Consider the following 14,377-nt stretch of genomic DNA (forward strand, 5'->3'; position numbering starts at 1 on the left):
ATATTCCATTGAACACAAGAGTGCTAGTCAGGTTTTCCTACATTATCTGTGACAAAACACATGTGGTAAAATCAAATAATGAACACGACTAAATGTATTTAGCACAGACAATAGTCACATTTCCTGTTTTGAGGCAAATATGTCAAGTGTTTGTTATTGTTTTGTGATGTCTGTGCTTTGATTTGTGTAGAGTTACGTATTTTAAAAAGGTCAGTCAATTTCAGATGATCAATGTTGGACGGTTGGTATTGTCGTTCAGTGGTAACAAATACAGAGGAAGATGAAGAAAGTCAAGAGGAAACTATAAATTACAAAACACAGTACAGGAGTTTAAAACGGAAATTGAAATTCCTCATTTATGTAAGCCACACCTATTATTCTTATATTATAAAAGTTATAAAATTATGTATGTGCATTTCTATTATACTTGCATTGTTCAGCCTAACCAATCCTCCATCATCAGGGCAATGAGTGCCTCATAACCCTGATGATGGAGGTAGCAAAGACCTCAGAAACGTTCTTAAACTTCTACCAGACTACACGCCCAACAACCCAGAAGACTCCCATCTTCATGCTGAGCTTAGTTTAGGGATTATGTGTTGAATATTGTCAATTTGTAGGTATTGTGTTCTTTGTGCATCAGATTTCATTCATGCTCATCTTAACCAAGTTTCATGATGTGTATAATTGAGTGCATTTTTATTAAGTTCGTTATTTTTAAGTGAGGCTTTTCAGTGTAACTTTTCACAGGAAAATGAGTGTTTTCAAGAAGCTCTGCGTTCTACACAGCGACGCCTGCTCAAGGCAAGTCGTGATCGAAGCTTTCTCTTAGACCGACTGTTGCAATATGAGAAGATTGATGTGTCATCAGGTGAGAGTGAGGAGACAGAATCTTCCGATGAGGGTGAGGCAAGCCGCCCAGACACTGCAAAAAGGTTTGAATCCTAAGTCACTTTAAGGATTGACTGACTGTTTTGGTTTACATTTTCACCAGTTGAACTGAAAACACAAGAATTGTGCTAAGCAATCAAAGCCATAACTATCAGATAACATCCTTTGTATCACACATATTTATATCACCATGAATTGGTTGTAAGAGCCTCATTTGTAAAAATTAGGCGTTGCACAGGAACACTGTCCTGAAAGCAGTGATAGAATATTTACATCCCAAAATTTAGCCACATTCTCTCCATTTTCAATATGTGTGAAAACAAAATAACAGGTTTCTATAATTTTAGAAGTGTGGTGCATCATCAGGGGTTAAATGTGGGATTAAGGTAACTTGTGTACCCCTTTGTAATGAAGACAGTTTGAGGAATTAGACATGAACTGCACTTTTCAAATTTACATCCTATATATTTTGAGCTGGGAAGGAGGTGTGGTCAAGGATAGAATTAAGCTGGCTGGCCTGATCTGTTACCATCTTGTGCTGGAGACATTAATAGTAATTCCTTTCATGTGCCATTGTCCATGTTTCGTGTTTTATTTTTTCAGAAAGAAGCCTGACAGTGGAGTTAGCAGTCATGTAACTGTACCGCAGTCTTCTGGGACACCGAAAATGCAGTCATCAGTTAAGAAAAAGCGGCCACCACCCAAAGCTCCAAAGCAGAACATTGTAACACCTGTTAGTGAATTAGAATCCTTAAGAATGTTCCCAGTAATTTGACATTGATGATTTTAAAATGAACCTAATATACATATTTAAAGAAATAATTTTTGTGAAATATGCAGTTGCAGGTGTTCGGCAGCGTTCCGGTATCTCTGCTGTCCGACGGACACATGACTCCAGAGGAAGTAGAGAGACATTTGGAGTCAAGACAGACTTATTTAGAGCTTGTGCCTGAGAAGGCACCGCCAACAGTCCCAACAGAAATGTTTAGCAATGACCCATCTTTAGACAGGTACGTTAATATAAGGGAAAACATGGTAATGATGAATTTACAAACTGAATGAGACTAGAGCTTTTCAAGGCAGTGAAGATGCCAGTTTCTGTCTTCTGGGTTGTAATGCTGTATGGACTTGGGAAAATACTACAAAAAAAAAAAAAGGAACCTACTGCCTCCATCTTCAGTAGCTGAGGATGGAGGCAGGGCGGTGGTCTGAAACGTTGGCATGCAGCCGAAGTACTGCATGGCATGGCACAGCCCATCTGCATTCACACCGCCACGAACACCAAACCACACATTGTTTCAGCCTTTTTCTACCAGAGCACGCCTTCAGTCTATAAGCAGGTACAATAACAGATTCGTTCCACTACTTCGGAAATCCATTCGTCATTTCGAACAGAATGGGATAGTTTGCGAACCTGAGAACATCTTCTATCAGCTGTAAAATAGCCCTAAGTACAACTGTATTTATGAAGCTTCTAGAGCAGCGGTCCCCAACCTTTTTGTGCCTACGGGCACATTTGAGAGTTTGAGAGATCGTGGCGGGCACCAACCAATTAACAAAGCCAAATTTTCTTTTCTCTGGACAAATAAGATATGGACACCAAATAATACGCAAAACAATACAACGTTTAATGATACATTATTACGCAAGCGGGAAGTTAGTGTGATGTTTGGCACTGCATTTCATCGGCCAGTTTTTCAAATTTGGGAGTGTAGGATGATGTTGCTGCTTGCAAACAATCGTCAAGATGGGCTTCAGTAAATCGAGATCTGCGCTTTGATTTTATAATGTTCATGGTTGAACGGCCTTCATTATTCAGTATAACCTCTTTCCGTATCAACGCGGGCACCCAAATAAAGCCTTGGCGGGTGCTATGGCGCCCGCGGGCACCGCGTTGGGGACCACTGCTGTAGATTAACCCTTCTTAAAATAATTTCCTTGTCTGTGCCTCATCTGGATTAAGTATTGTAGCAAAGGTTCAAACTAAATTGAAGTCATTAATGATTTTGTTTGTAAATATGTGTAATTGTTTTTCTTTTTCAGTGAATCTAATGAGATTTGCGAGTTAGAAACATCTCCAAGTAACATGGGTGAAGACTGCTTGAGTGTGGATATGATTCCAGAGTGAAGGTCCTTTTTCCTTGTGTCCATCAGTTTAATTATGCTTATTAACAATCAAGAAAAGGAGAATTAGAATAATACTGTGCATTTTCATATATTTATGTAGTTAATAAATTAAGTGATTCAGTTGTCTCTTATCAGAGCTCTTATGACATGGCATGCCTTTAAAGAAAATATGTAGCTCGTGTAAAGGTTTAAAAAGATTTTCACCTTCATCGACTTTCCTAATTCCTTCACCTTTGACACTGGACGTGTTCTGCAAAGAGAACTGTAGAACATCATTCCACGTATTTTAACAAATAAAAGATACTCTTCTGTATTCGTGTTTTCTTAGACCATGTGCCTATTAGTGGAATAAAGTTGTGACTCTAAGGCAATGTCCTACGTAAGCGATAACAAGCGAGGTACCCGAGCCGCATAAGCAGGATGGGGTGTCATATGAAGCGGGGAATCGCTTGTTGTGTCCTACGTGAGAGACCGCAATAGAAGGACACAGCCTTCCTGCGCATGCACCTTCCGTGTACTGCACGGTCAGAGCTTTCTTGCGCATGCGCCTTACTGACCAGCGCAGCGACTCGCGCGAAAATATCAAAGTATTTGATCTCGGACTTTGGCCGCTTCCCTCTCCTGACCGTTTCGCTGGAACCTAGGGCAGCGCCACACAAACAGCCAGTTTGATATTTCCGCTTTGCTCTACAAAGGAAGAAGAAAATGTCTAGTTCAGATACAAATGGACAAGGTCACCATCAGTGATCCAAAACAGATTCCTAAGGAAGTGTGACATTATTCTCATAAAAAGATCCAGAAGTTATCTTCAAGAATGTAATGAGACTACAAAATATACGTCTTAAGAGAAGGATTGAGTAAACCTAGGGCAGATCTCCTTCTGTTTGACCAAGCAGCCAGCAAGGCCCCTGACCTGCTGCATCTTTGCAGCGGTAGTGTTCACCGAAGTTAGCGTTGGCCGTTGCAGTCAGAATAACCTTTAAAAGGTGTAACAACTCACCAGTGCTACAGCAGATGCTGAAAATGCTGCCTCCTGACTGAATGCACTCGGTGTACCTGCGGAACATGTCAGTAAGTTCTCCCCAGAAATTGTTGAAATCTCACAGCGGATGCTATTTCTTAGTTCTTTCAGAGTCTGAGGATTTGTTTTATAAACTTCCCCCACAAATGGGCTTAAGATCTTCACATATCTGGCAGCATTAACTGAGTCGTCATAAGAGATAGGTCGTTATCTTCAGCACAGGGAACACCTAAATTCTTTCATCATGAAGAGCAACTTGGCGAGTCAGCTTTGGGCATCCTCTTATCCACTTCTTCATCAAATAGTTCTCACACAAAGGCTGTCACTGTTTGGTCAAGCGACTCACACTCATTCCATAGTAATAAGAAAAGTTCAGGGACTGGCTGTCCTCATCTGAAAGGCTAGCTTAAAGTCTCGATCAATCTCGAGTAAGAATTTATAACCCTCTTTGCCTATGATATGTTTCGATAACAACACGTACCACCAGTGTGTGTGTACACCCACTAGTAGTGACCACCAAGTACCCTGGCGGTAAAATTCAAGCATGTGAGGACGACCCTAACTTGGATACTAAGTAAGGAGCGACAGACCCGTGTTTGTATAAATTGAGAATTCTTTAGGATATACAGCTGACCACTACATCCAATACGGAATCACCCTGCACACACCTCGGGACGATGAGCCCCCAAAGCAACGCGTTAGAAAGCCGGGTGCACTGTGATCAGTCTGGATGCAGTGGCAAGAAAGAAAATTCCTGCCCCATGCTGGGAACAGAACTCCGGCTGTGCGGCGTATACCCAGTTCCTACACTGACCGAGCTATTTCGTCAATAATCCGAGCGACATAGATTAAGAAAATCAACAAGAACACACTTCATTACAAAATTCTGAGACGCAGACTTCTGTCGCACCAGGTACGAGACGACAACCCAGAAGACAGCCACGTTCATGCTTCTTGTCTCGAAAAAGTGGAATATTTCTTGTAGCGTCACTTATGTGACGAGGAGACCAACAGGTACGCCAACTGCAGAAAACATTAAACGGCAATTCTACTGTCCTGGAAAATAATACACGGATAAAAAGTAGGGAATATAGTTAATAAAAAATCATCTTACACTCTCATTAACATATTTATTTTTCATTCATTTAGATTGTAAAAAAAAGGTTGACTTAATTACTTAAAAGGTGTATGGACAAATGCTGAATTCAAAAAGAAATACCAAATGACGATCTCAAAGCAGTTACAGTATAATACCTTGCAATGAAAGAAAAAAAATGTTCCTTCTCCTGATTCAAAAGTTGGAAACGAATGCTCTTTTGCTCACACGTTTGTCTGCTCTGCCGCGTACTTTCAGTTACTACTACAGTAAATTACAGAATGTTTCAATGCCCTGCAATTTGTTTAATTACTCGACATGAAAGAGACAATATTTGAAAACGGAAATAAATTTATTATTCCGAGGAAAGGGCATTTTAGCAGAACTGTAATTGTGAAAGCACTACGAAGCATCCTGAATTAACACATTTTAATAATGGGAAACTTAAAGTACAGATTAAACAAATTATACCCTTGGTGTTTCGCAAACTACGCTTACATATCAACATTTTAATAATCAGAAAGCAGCTCAAAACTTTAACCGCTCATCTTCCTCTTGCTCCTTGCGCCTCCTCACAAGCCGTCAGTTCACTCTCTCACCAGAAGTTGCAATGAGTTCGCAATCTCCGTTCAAATCTCTTCCACGCGCACATTCTTCTTCGTACGAGTCCTACGACACTCGGTACGCTCACGACACAAAAAAGTTTGCCTATGAGTTGGCATATCACTTTACTTTAAAATTAAAATAATCTGTAATTGATATGATTTCATAAAATTGCAGGACCTGAAATAATCTGCATGCTTCCAACAAAGACAAACATCTGAGAAATAAAGCAATTTGTACAAAACTCGATCTACAAACAGGGAAACAACGAATGCACAGACTGAAAGACTAGATTGGGTTACCATTTACAAGTGGGATGGCATTCTCTCTTCTCTACAGCAGAATTCATAGAATAAAAGAAGCTACTACAAGTCTTATATTAAAAAAAAATACCAATTTGACGCTGATTAAGTACTGGCCTCCGTGGCCACACCCAACTCAAATTTGTTTTTAAATTAAAAATCCTCCAACTGCCATTCTGCTGCACAGAAGATAAAAGATGATGAGCCATCACCTATCACATCGAGCTACACTTGCAGCAACAAGTTGGCGACCACATCCCCTCGCCAGCCCAGTCATCCGAGACGTACCACGAGCCGTCCGTTACTAATACCAGTATTTTAAGGTTCCCCACATTTAACGTCTACACCTACGCAAACCGACAGAAAGTCGCTAGCTACGGTAAGCCCGCAGAAGCTCAAAGCTTGCCCAACTTACGAGATGAAGAGTCGGTGGTAGTGGCGGTGCGAGGCTTGCAAGGCCTTACTGAGCTGGCGCGCACAAGCTGCACGCATTGCGTTCCTCTTCACCTGCAGATGGTTGGGACATCATCGATTGGCACAGATAAGTACACATTTAAAACCGACCGATTCATCATCACGTATAATCGTGCCTTGAAAAGACGTAACAAATACCATCTTAAGCCATTCGACTGTCAAGAGATATACAAGATACTGAAAGTTTATGTGACATGGTCGTGTTACTACCCTGCCCACATCTAACACATGTTGTAAAAAATAAAACAGTGCCAATTACACATGTACAAACTTTAAATATCTCTTTTCGGGCTTCTCCGTTAAGTTAATAAGCCCTGTAGAATCAATGTCTTGAGCCTGCTTTGCTTACCCCTCAAGTTCAGACAATGAGAACACAGATCCATAAATGTGTTTAGTTGCGAGAACATAAATATTTCACCTCTTGAACCGACAGCTTCCGAAGTCCACACCAACAATCCGTGTCATGGCATTTGGGTTGCTTATCTCCTGCGCAATCACTCATATTTGTGACTTAACTCATCTCAGAACTGGCCGCACTTTTAATGCGGCGCCACGTCGGGGAACCCCGTCTGACGGGAGGCCGTCCAACAGAATATCCTGTCTCCTGCCCGCACCTCAAAATGATCCAGACGGCCCGTTCCTGCCCATGTGCCAACCATCTCGTGACCCAGAGGCCGCACAGAGCGGGTGGCGGAGGCGACGGACGTTCGGGCCGGGCCGGGCCAACTCTCAGTCCCAGCCATTCTCTTTGATCATGTGGGCCAGCTCAATGATGAACTTCCCCTCCTTGTACTTCTGGCTCGATTCAAATGCATGTTCCTGAAACAGCAATTACATCTGTTAAAAACATCTGAAGTGAGACTTGTAAACAACATCTGTACAAAATGGCAGCCTACGCCATCTTGCATTACTGTAAGCCATTTTGACTGCGGATGAAACTCTCCTTAAACACCGACGAGTGCCAAACGGCAGATCCAATATAGTTTGATAATTTCTCACCTTCAAATTAAAGAAGCATCTGTAAGAAGATGATGAACACCACTAAAAGTTCCGAAGTGCCAAATTGAGACTCTGCATTTATTTATAAAAGACGTCAGAGTCTTTATTCATAACAGGAATAACCAACATCTGCAATTATTAAGCAATCACATTCACCAGATAACGTAGAGATCATGTTTATTATAATACGACTGTTATCTCAAGTGTCATCATAATGAGGGCCTTTTCATGTACCAGATTCACGTTACAGTTAAAATTACTTAACCAAACAACAAAATTGTACACGTTTTTAACCTAAAAGAATTCCTCCATTATCATTTTCAAATCTTTTCCTCTTTCAACATCAATGGGAAGGTTCAATCTGTACCAGAAGACACACAGTTTCCACGTGCAATGTACAGCCTACGATATACAGGGAGCCCTCGATTTACGCCGGGGACGCGTTCCTGGACGAACCGGCGTAAATTGAAACTCTATTATAATGTGAATCAATGGGAAATCAATGACAGGCGTTCCCAGCACCCAGACATTGACGAGTAATATAATGACATTACATTTAAAGCTCTGAAATAACGTAAATAAAATAAAAGGAATTTAAAAAATATATTTTTTCATTTACAATCGGCAATTCGTTGGTCCCCGCGATTCTTTCGTGTGACTGATGTGTACAGTCATCTCTGCTGTTATGCGATAGTTGAATTCATGTAAGACGCCGAACTATAGAAAATCGCGTAGTAAAAATAACCCCGGTACCTCCGCAGAGATTAAATTAGTCCTTCAAAAGTTTAAAGCGCCAGGAATTAAATTGGATAAGATCAAACTCGCATATGCAAAAGTTTGCATTTCACAAACAGATTTTATCGATCTCATTGGAGAAAATTAGCGTTAACGAAACTTACGTAATTGCAGAGATGACTGTATTTATAATTTTTATTCAAAATCAGCGATGTAAAAATTACGATTTAGTATAAGAATCAGTACGAGAAACATTGTAAAACGTTATAAATAATAATAAAATATATTTAATTTTCACTTTTTGACTTTCTGGTTTCAAAATCGGCGTAAATCGAGGGCTACCTGTACACTGAAATGTCTCTTAACCTATTATATTTTACTCAAGAGTACCTCAATTTCTGACTTTATAATTCTCGTGTTCTTAACGCCTGTTTTACGTAGTTCGTCATGGACTCAAATCCTGACTGAGTCCAAATTTTTTATACAATTTCATGTTATTATTTCAAGCTGTGTACCAAGTACCGCATTTGTCAAAATCTATTATATTAGGTGGTGTGAAGCATTGCCCCCATCACGAAAATTCACGTACATGTGTCAAGTTGGTATTAATGACTGCGGGAAATTAAGAATGTGTGCATTTAGAGCAGCTTCCAATGGCATAACATCCATACAAAATTTCATCAAAATCTGTCCAGTTGTTCTCAAGTTCAATCATGCGGTCAGACGTAGTCAGCCCCAAATGAACGCACAATTTTACGCTTAAAAATGCAAGATGGACGTAAGTACTGAAATTCAGAATGAGTTAAACGTCTGACAATAACACGTGATCTTCTGGGTTTCGATGTTGTATGGACCTGCTGGTGAGTATCAATGTTTTGAAGGAACGTACTGCCTTCTCACTTCACCCCTGAAAATGGAGGCAGTGCGTACAAGTTCACTCTTTGCTGTACACTGCATTGTTCCGGAAGTTACAAGTCCATAGCACCAGCAGAAATTCAGGATGTCACAGCAACTTTGGTGGTCCTTGCTGCCTCCATCATCAGGGTAATGAAGGAGGCAACAGATACCTCTGAAACGTCGGTAAGTTTCTACCAGACTACAACCCAGAGGACAGTCATCTTCATTAAAACCGGGGTTTATTTTAATTACGAGTTAAACATTTTGAACAGACAATTTTATAACAAATTTTACGTAACAAAAAATGACGCGGAATATTATTTAAACAGTCGTGGAACTTACATATTTCCAGCCCAACGTCGTCTTACAGCACTCACAATAAATGTCAGCAACAGCGTGGAGCCCTGTGAGTAGTACTCGCTCCTCCGCTGGCCCACAACCGACATTCACCCTGAAACACGCACAATTACGACCAGAAATATAGCGACCACGGCCTAATCGAAGGTTCTGCCCTGTGCTACTAACAGTCACTAAAATATTATTGCGCGACCTCTGAAATACACGGACTGGAATTCTCGAAAAAAGAAACTCTTGCAATATCAATCAAATATTTCGCAATTTATGGCTGTCTAACAGTTTGCCTGCAACACACAGAATCTACATCTTTCCAGAGTACACTTATAAGCACACCGAGGAGTACGAAGTTGGCATCTATCATCGTTTATAGTAGCACCATTTGAGGATAATAGACTTCTTATTTTTATTTATTTAGTGTTCTGTCTGACGACAGGTCCATATGAACAGCATCCTCCCATCCTTTTCTCGGACTGGGACCTGTTCATATACGTTCTTGGCAGATGATCCAGAAGTGGTTTGCCATTGCCTTCTTCTGTGTGTGAATGGAGTAATTGTTGGGATGCCACGGAGGAAAACTCCGTGTTGCCTAGACCACGGCCTTGCCCAACACAAGTTATAAATTCGGGCACCGCCGGGAATCGAACCCGAGACCCCAGGATTACAAGTCTCAATATTTAAACAAACAGTTACTAATAAAATGTGAATTTTTCATTCCACCTGTCAATAATAAAACATGCGAGTGAAGAATCAATGAGAACACTTCCATTTATAGGTTTTTGTAAAACATTCGATCTTTTTGTAGACTTGAACGAATGGGAAACTTTCAAGCCTTATTTTATTGTGCGAGTCATCTATTCTGACACGAGTTAGTTGTCACAGTGCACAGAATCACACCATGAAGTCAAACAGACGTAGTGGTAAGAGCTCCGTGCATTCCGAGTCCGCCCACTAGACGGAGAACAATTCTGGACGAGCTGATCAAAATAAAACTTCCCAACACACTCGCCGGTCATCAAGACACGCTACACAAGATGGCCCGTCACTTTCCTCGCCACCCACAACTGAAAAAGGACTGCCATATTCACAGGAGACGGGGATGATATTATTTTCGCATTCACGCGCTGGTGGTCGTCCCTTGGCCACAAACTTAAGCACCCCACAATATGTCACCTTACGTAATGTCTCATAATTTTTACTAAACACCAAACTTTGTGTGATAACATAGATTTCAGGTTCTTAAATCTGAATGGTTCGTAACACGAAAACCTGTACCATAAATATATTTATTTTGTACAGTCTATACACAAACGTTTGAAGTTTATTGGTGTTGTAAAAATTATATAATATTAAAACATTTTGTTGTGTAAAATATTATATTAGCGCTCTTAATCGTAAATAATTAAACATTAATTCCACAGATAAATATAACGTCTGACTACAATAAGCAACTTACCATGAAAATTGAAAGCTACAAACAAAACTACGGATCATTATAATATATTGCATCAAATATCTAATAGTTTTTAAAATATTTTAAATTGATAAAAACCTGAAGACGACGGTATTACCCGTCGAAACATGTCGTTTTAATAAAAGCTCTAAAAAATATAATGTAAAATCGTATTTACGATTAAGAGCGCTAATATAATATTTTACACAACAAAATGTTTTAATATTATATAATTTTTACAACACCAATAAACTTCAAACGTTTGTGTATAGACTGTAAAGTAAGTATAGTTTGTCCCACTATACGCCATGTAGGCGCTTGGGGGGAGTGGAGGTATAGCTCCTCTCTTCCTTGACCTCGGCACTAGATGGGGGTGAGTGGTCAGCATCACGCCCCGGCCGGCTTTACCCCCGGGAAAGGACCCCGGTACCCATTGTAGAGGAGGCTGGGTGGGCCCCAGAGCCGGTCTGGACGCAGAGGCTAGAGGAAAAATCCTCTGCCCCCGTCGGGGATCGAACCCCGGTCGTCCAGCCCGTAGCTAGTCGCTATAATGACTGAGCTGTACAAAATAAATATGTTTAATCAAACACAAACATGACGCATATAAGATACAAACTGTACCATAAAGTTGGCAAGACTCAAGAACTTAAAACATCCAGAAATGAGATACAGAGAGAAAGTTTGCAGCCTGTAAACCTTTCTTCCTTTCAGAGACTATAAAAATGTATTTGACTTAACCTGAACTTACACTGAATTGAAGAGGTAGGCCCTTCCCTGGCTCCCTTGGAAGGACTGAAACAATAGATTAATATAATTAAAATCATTAACAATAAATGTCTGAAGGCACTCATGTACTCGTAGTTTCGATAGTGCACAATACATGAAAATAATTATACCTGGGGTAGGAGAAAACTTGATTAAAAGAGGACATTTCAGTTTCCGCAGTTCCTCTTAATGTTTCTATAATCAGACGCAAAAGTAAACAAGCAGTTAATAAATGCAAAGTTTTGCACTGATACATCAAATACCTTAACTTCATTTTCTATACGTCTTACACGAACAGCTGACTTTCGTGCTAAAGGTGTAATCTGTAACAGCGGTTTCGAAGATCCCAATGCATTTCGTACAGGGATACTGTTCTGTCAGTACTTCGTAAAAGTTTAATGAGATTTCCTTCTATTAATAACATGCACAGCTCCTAAAACGTACGCTATACAAAACTTGTTTAAATAAAATTTTAAATCCCTCAAGGCAAATGCCAGGAATTTATCTTAAATTAGGCCACGACCATTTCCTTCCACAATAATTCATTATTCATCATTCAGTGTCATTAAATTAGCCAAAAACAAATAAACAAAGTGTGAAAAACTGTATTCAAAATTCACAAAAAAAATCTACTGTCTTGGCTAGCTAATTACTGTAAACCCTCCAATTAATAACGCTCTTCAAAAAAAAAATACTTTTCTCAAGGGGTGGAAATTTGTTTATGCTTCAGATCTGTAGAACACGTAAGAGATTTGTACACAAGAGCACCATTCACCTGTTTCTGGTTCAGCTACAAAGTAATTAAAGAAATTCTTAAGATTTCTTGGGGGGGGGGGGGGGGGGGGAGTCATTTATGAAAACTGTAATGTGTTAACAAGCATCCCACGTGCCATTTCTATCATTAGTCTGCCGCAGTAACTCCAACACGTGCTTGATACACGCTTTGTACACACGACATTTTGGGTTTTCCACACCACCAAATTTACATATGGCCAGGTCTCTCAGACATTTTTCTTTAGGGAGGCTTCACTCTAGATTGTGATGAACTCCAATTCTAAGATTCCGTGGATCTCCAATACACATCCTGCAAACATCTTTCGCACCAGATGCTCTTTAGTGGTCTACCCAGAGCACTGAAATTCATAAAGTTAAGATTAGACTTGCAAAGTTTACCTCAACAACTGCTATAAACTATTCTTTAAAGCCTGATTTAACACGCCTGTGTAGAATAACACCATCTTCTTCAGACGTAAACGGTGGGGAGTTGAAGAAAGTTAGCTCAGCTAAATCACTGGCTCCTCCTAGAACGACCGGCTAACAGTGACCTAATTAAGCAACTGTGTCTGGATGCTGTAACATTGTAATGGACCTTACTTCCTTTACTTACTGCAGACAGGGCCGACGCGGCGGTGCCTGGAGCCTTAGGTAAACCCGGCCATCAACTTCCGAAAATGAATATTGCGTAATGCCACAGTGCATTTTGATATTTTATATAGATCACAGTTCATGAGAAACTTGTTTTTGACAATAAATAATAAACATATTTAACCAATTAATACAGATGGCTGTAGAGCCGTGTTTCAGAGGTACTTGCTGCCTCCATCATCACGACATTCACTCATCGCCCTGAAAATGGAAGCAGAAAATACCTCTGAAACATCGGTTAATATTTAACACTTCGCTAACCAATTACTGTCTGTACATATAACCCCTAATGGCAGAGATAAAACTTATGGGAAGTGGGCCCCCACCATCACCAAGATGTCATTCAAAAAACACTGCCGACTAAGGGTGCCCAATCTTTTAGTCAGGGCTGGACAAACTTGCCGAATTGCACGACTTGATTTGTAACGATATTACAAAACTGCGAACACGTATTTAGTATTACCTTCTGTTTGAAAGCATGTTATATTTTATTTTGGGCTCTTTCTTATTTCAATAACCCCCCATCCAAAAAAAAAGTCCGCCCTACGCGACCGCCTAGTTAGCCGACTGGCATTGGCTCCGGCGTTGTTTGAAGGAATTAATTTTGATTTTCTGGCTGACTCTCGCGTTAAGCACGTTAAATCTGGGACATAAAAAATACAAAATATTTAATGCAACGAAAATACGTGACGTTGGAACTTGGAGGTGCATGTCCAGTGTCTGATAAGGGCAAAAATTTAATTAGGTCGATCAACTTTAGAAAACCGTCACCAATATTAAATTCAATGAACATCAATTCGACCAGACTCAAATTATCTCATATGCAAGCGCTCACACGTGCTGTAATAATTGGACGTTCCACCTGACTGACTAAAATAAGACTGAAATGAGGGGAATTTCGTGTATGGAGAAAATTAAATTACAGTATGTGGTATTACAATTACAACAGCCTAATGTCTTTAGGGTAATCCCCCCCCCCCCCAGGCACTATGCAATTAGCAACTTCCATTCTATGCACTTCTGTTAATAAGGACCTTCAAATGTAAGACTTGAGGTTCTCACAGCGGTGAGTATGAAGATATCCGTCTTCTGGGTTGTTGTGCTGTGTAGTCTGGTCGATGTTAACCAACGTTTCAGAGGTCATACTGCCTCCGTCATCAGAGTATGAAGATTTCTGTCTTCTGGGTTGTTGCGCTGTGTAGTCTGGTCGATGTTAACCAACGTTTCAGAGGTCA

General features: G+C 40.2%; 2 protein-coding genes across 5 annotated transcripts in view; one reads left to right on the top strand and one right to left on the bottom strand.

Moving 5' to 3' along the window:
* The first annotated feature begins 89 nt into the window (after nt 1-89).
* Nucleotides 90-3,331, top strand: LOC110841210 (uncharacterized). Its single transcript, XM_022086513.2, has 5 exons — nt 90-360; nt 751-935; nt 1,495-1,624; nt 1,732-1,901; nt 2,935-3,331. The coding sequence occupies exons 1-5, from the start codon at nt 232-234 to the stop codon at nt 3,017-3,019; spliced, it is 699 nt and encodes a 232-aa protein (XP_021942205.1). The 5' UTR covers nt 90-231; the 3' UTR covers nt 3,020-3,331.
* Nucleotides 3,332-5,149: 1,818 nt separating this feature from the next.
* The window catches only part of Ypel (Yippee-like), a 109,956-nt gene continuing 100,728 nt past the window's right edge, over nt 5,150-14,377 (bottom strand). For all 4 annotated transcript variants that reach the window (XM_022086497.2, XM_022086498.2, XM_022086491.2 and 1 more), the window contains 3 exons: nt 11,701-11,744; nt 9,488-9,596; nt 5,150-7,333 (listed from right to left, as the gene is read on the bottom strand). In XM_022086497.2, the coding sequence (XP_021942189.1) occupies nt 7,244-7,333; nt 9,488-9,596; nt 11,701-11,744 (243 nt within the window). In that variant the 3' untranslated portion in view covers nt 5,150-7,243. The remainder of the gene's footprint in view (nt 7,334-9,487; nt 9,597-11,700; nt 11,745-14,377) is intronic.

The sequence above is a fragment of the Zootermopsis nevadensis genome, unplaced genomic scaffold (assembly GCF_977971745.1).
Source record: "Zootermopsis nevadensis isolate Lab colony 2312 unplaced genomic scaffold, Znev_1.0 Znev_ptg000019l, whole genome shotgun sequence".
NCBI classification, from domain to species: domain Eukaryota; kingdom Metazoa; phylum Arthropoda; class Insecta; order Blattodea; family Termopsidae; genus Zootermopsis; species Zootermopsis nevadensis.

Excerpts from the sequence above, each read along its gene's own strand:
- LOC110841210 (XM_022086513.2), top strand. The coding sequence starts at position 232 with ATGTTGGACGGTTGGTATTGTCGTTCAGTGGTAACAAATACAGAGGAA. Across the intron at positions 361-750 it reads AATTGAAATTCCTCATTTAT|GAAAATGAGTGTTTTCAAGA; the intron begins GTAAGCCACACC and ends AACTTTTCACAG. Across the intron at positions 936-1,494 it reads CGCCCAGACACTGCAAAAAG|AAAGAAGCCTGACAGTGGAG; the intron begins GTTTGAATCCTA and ends TTATTTTTTCAG.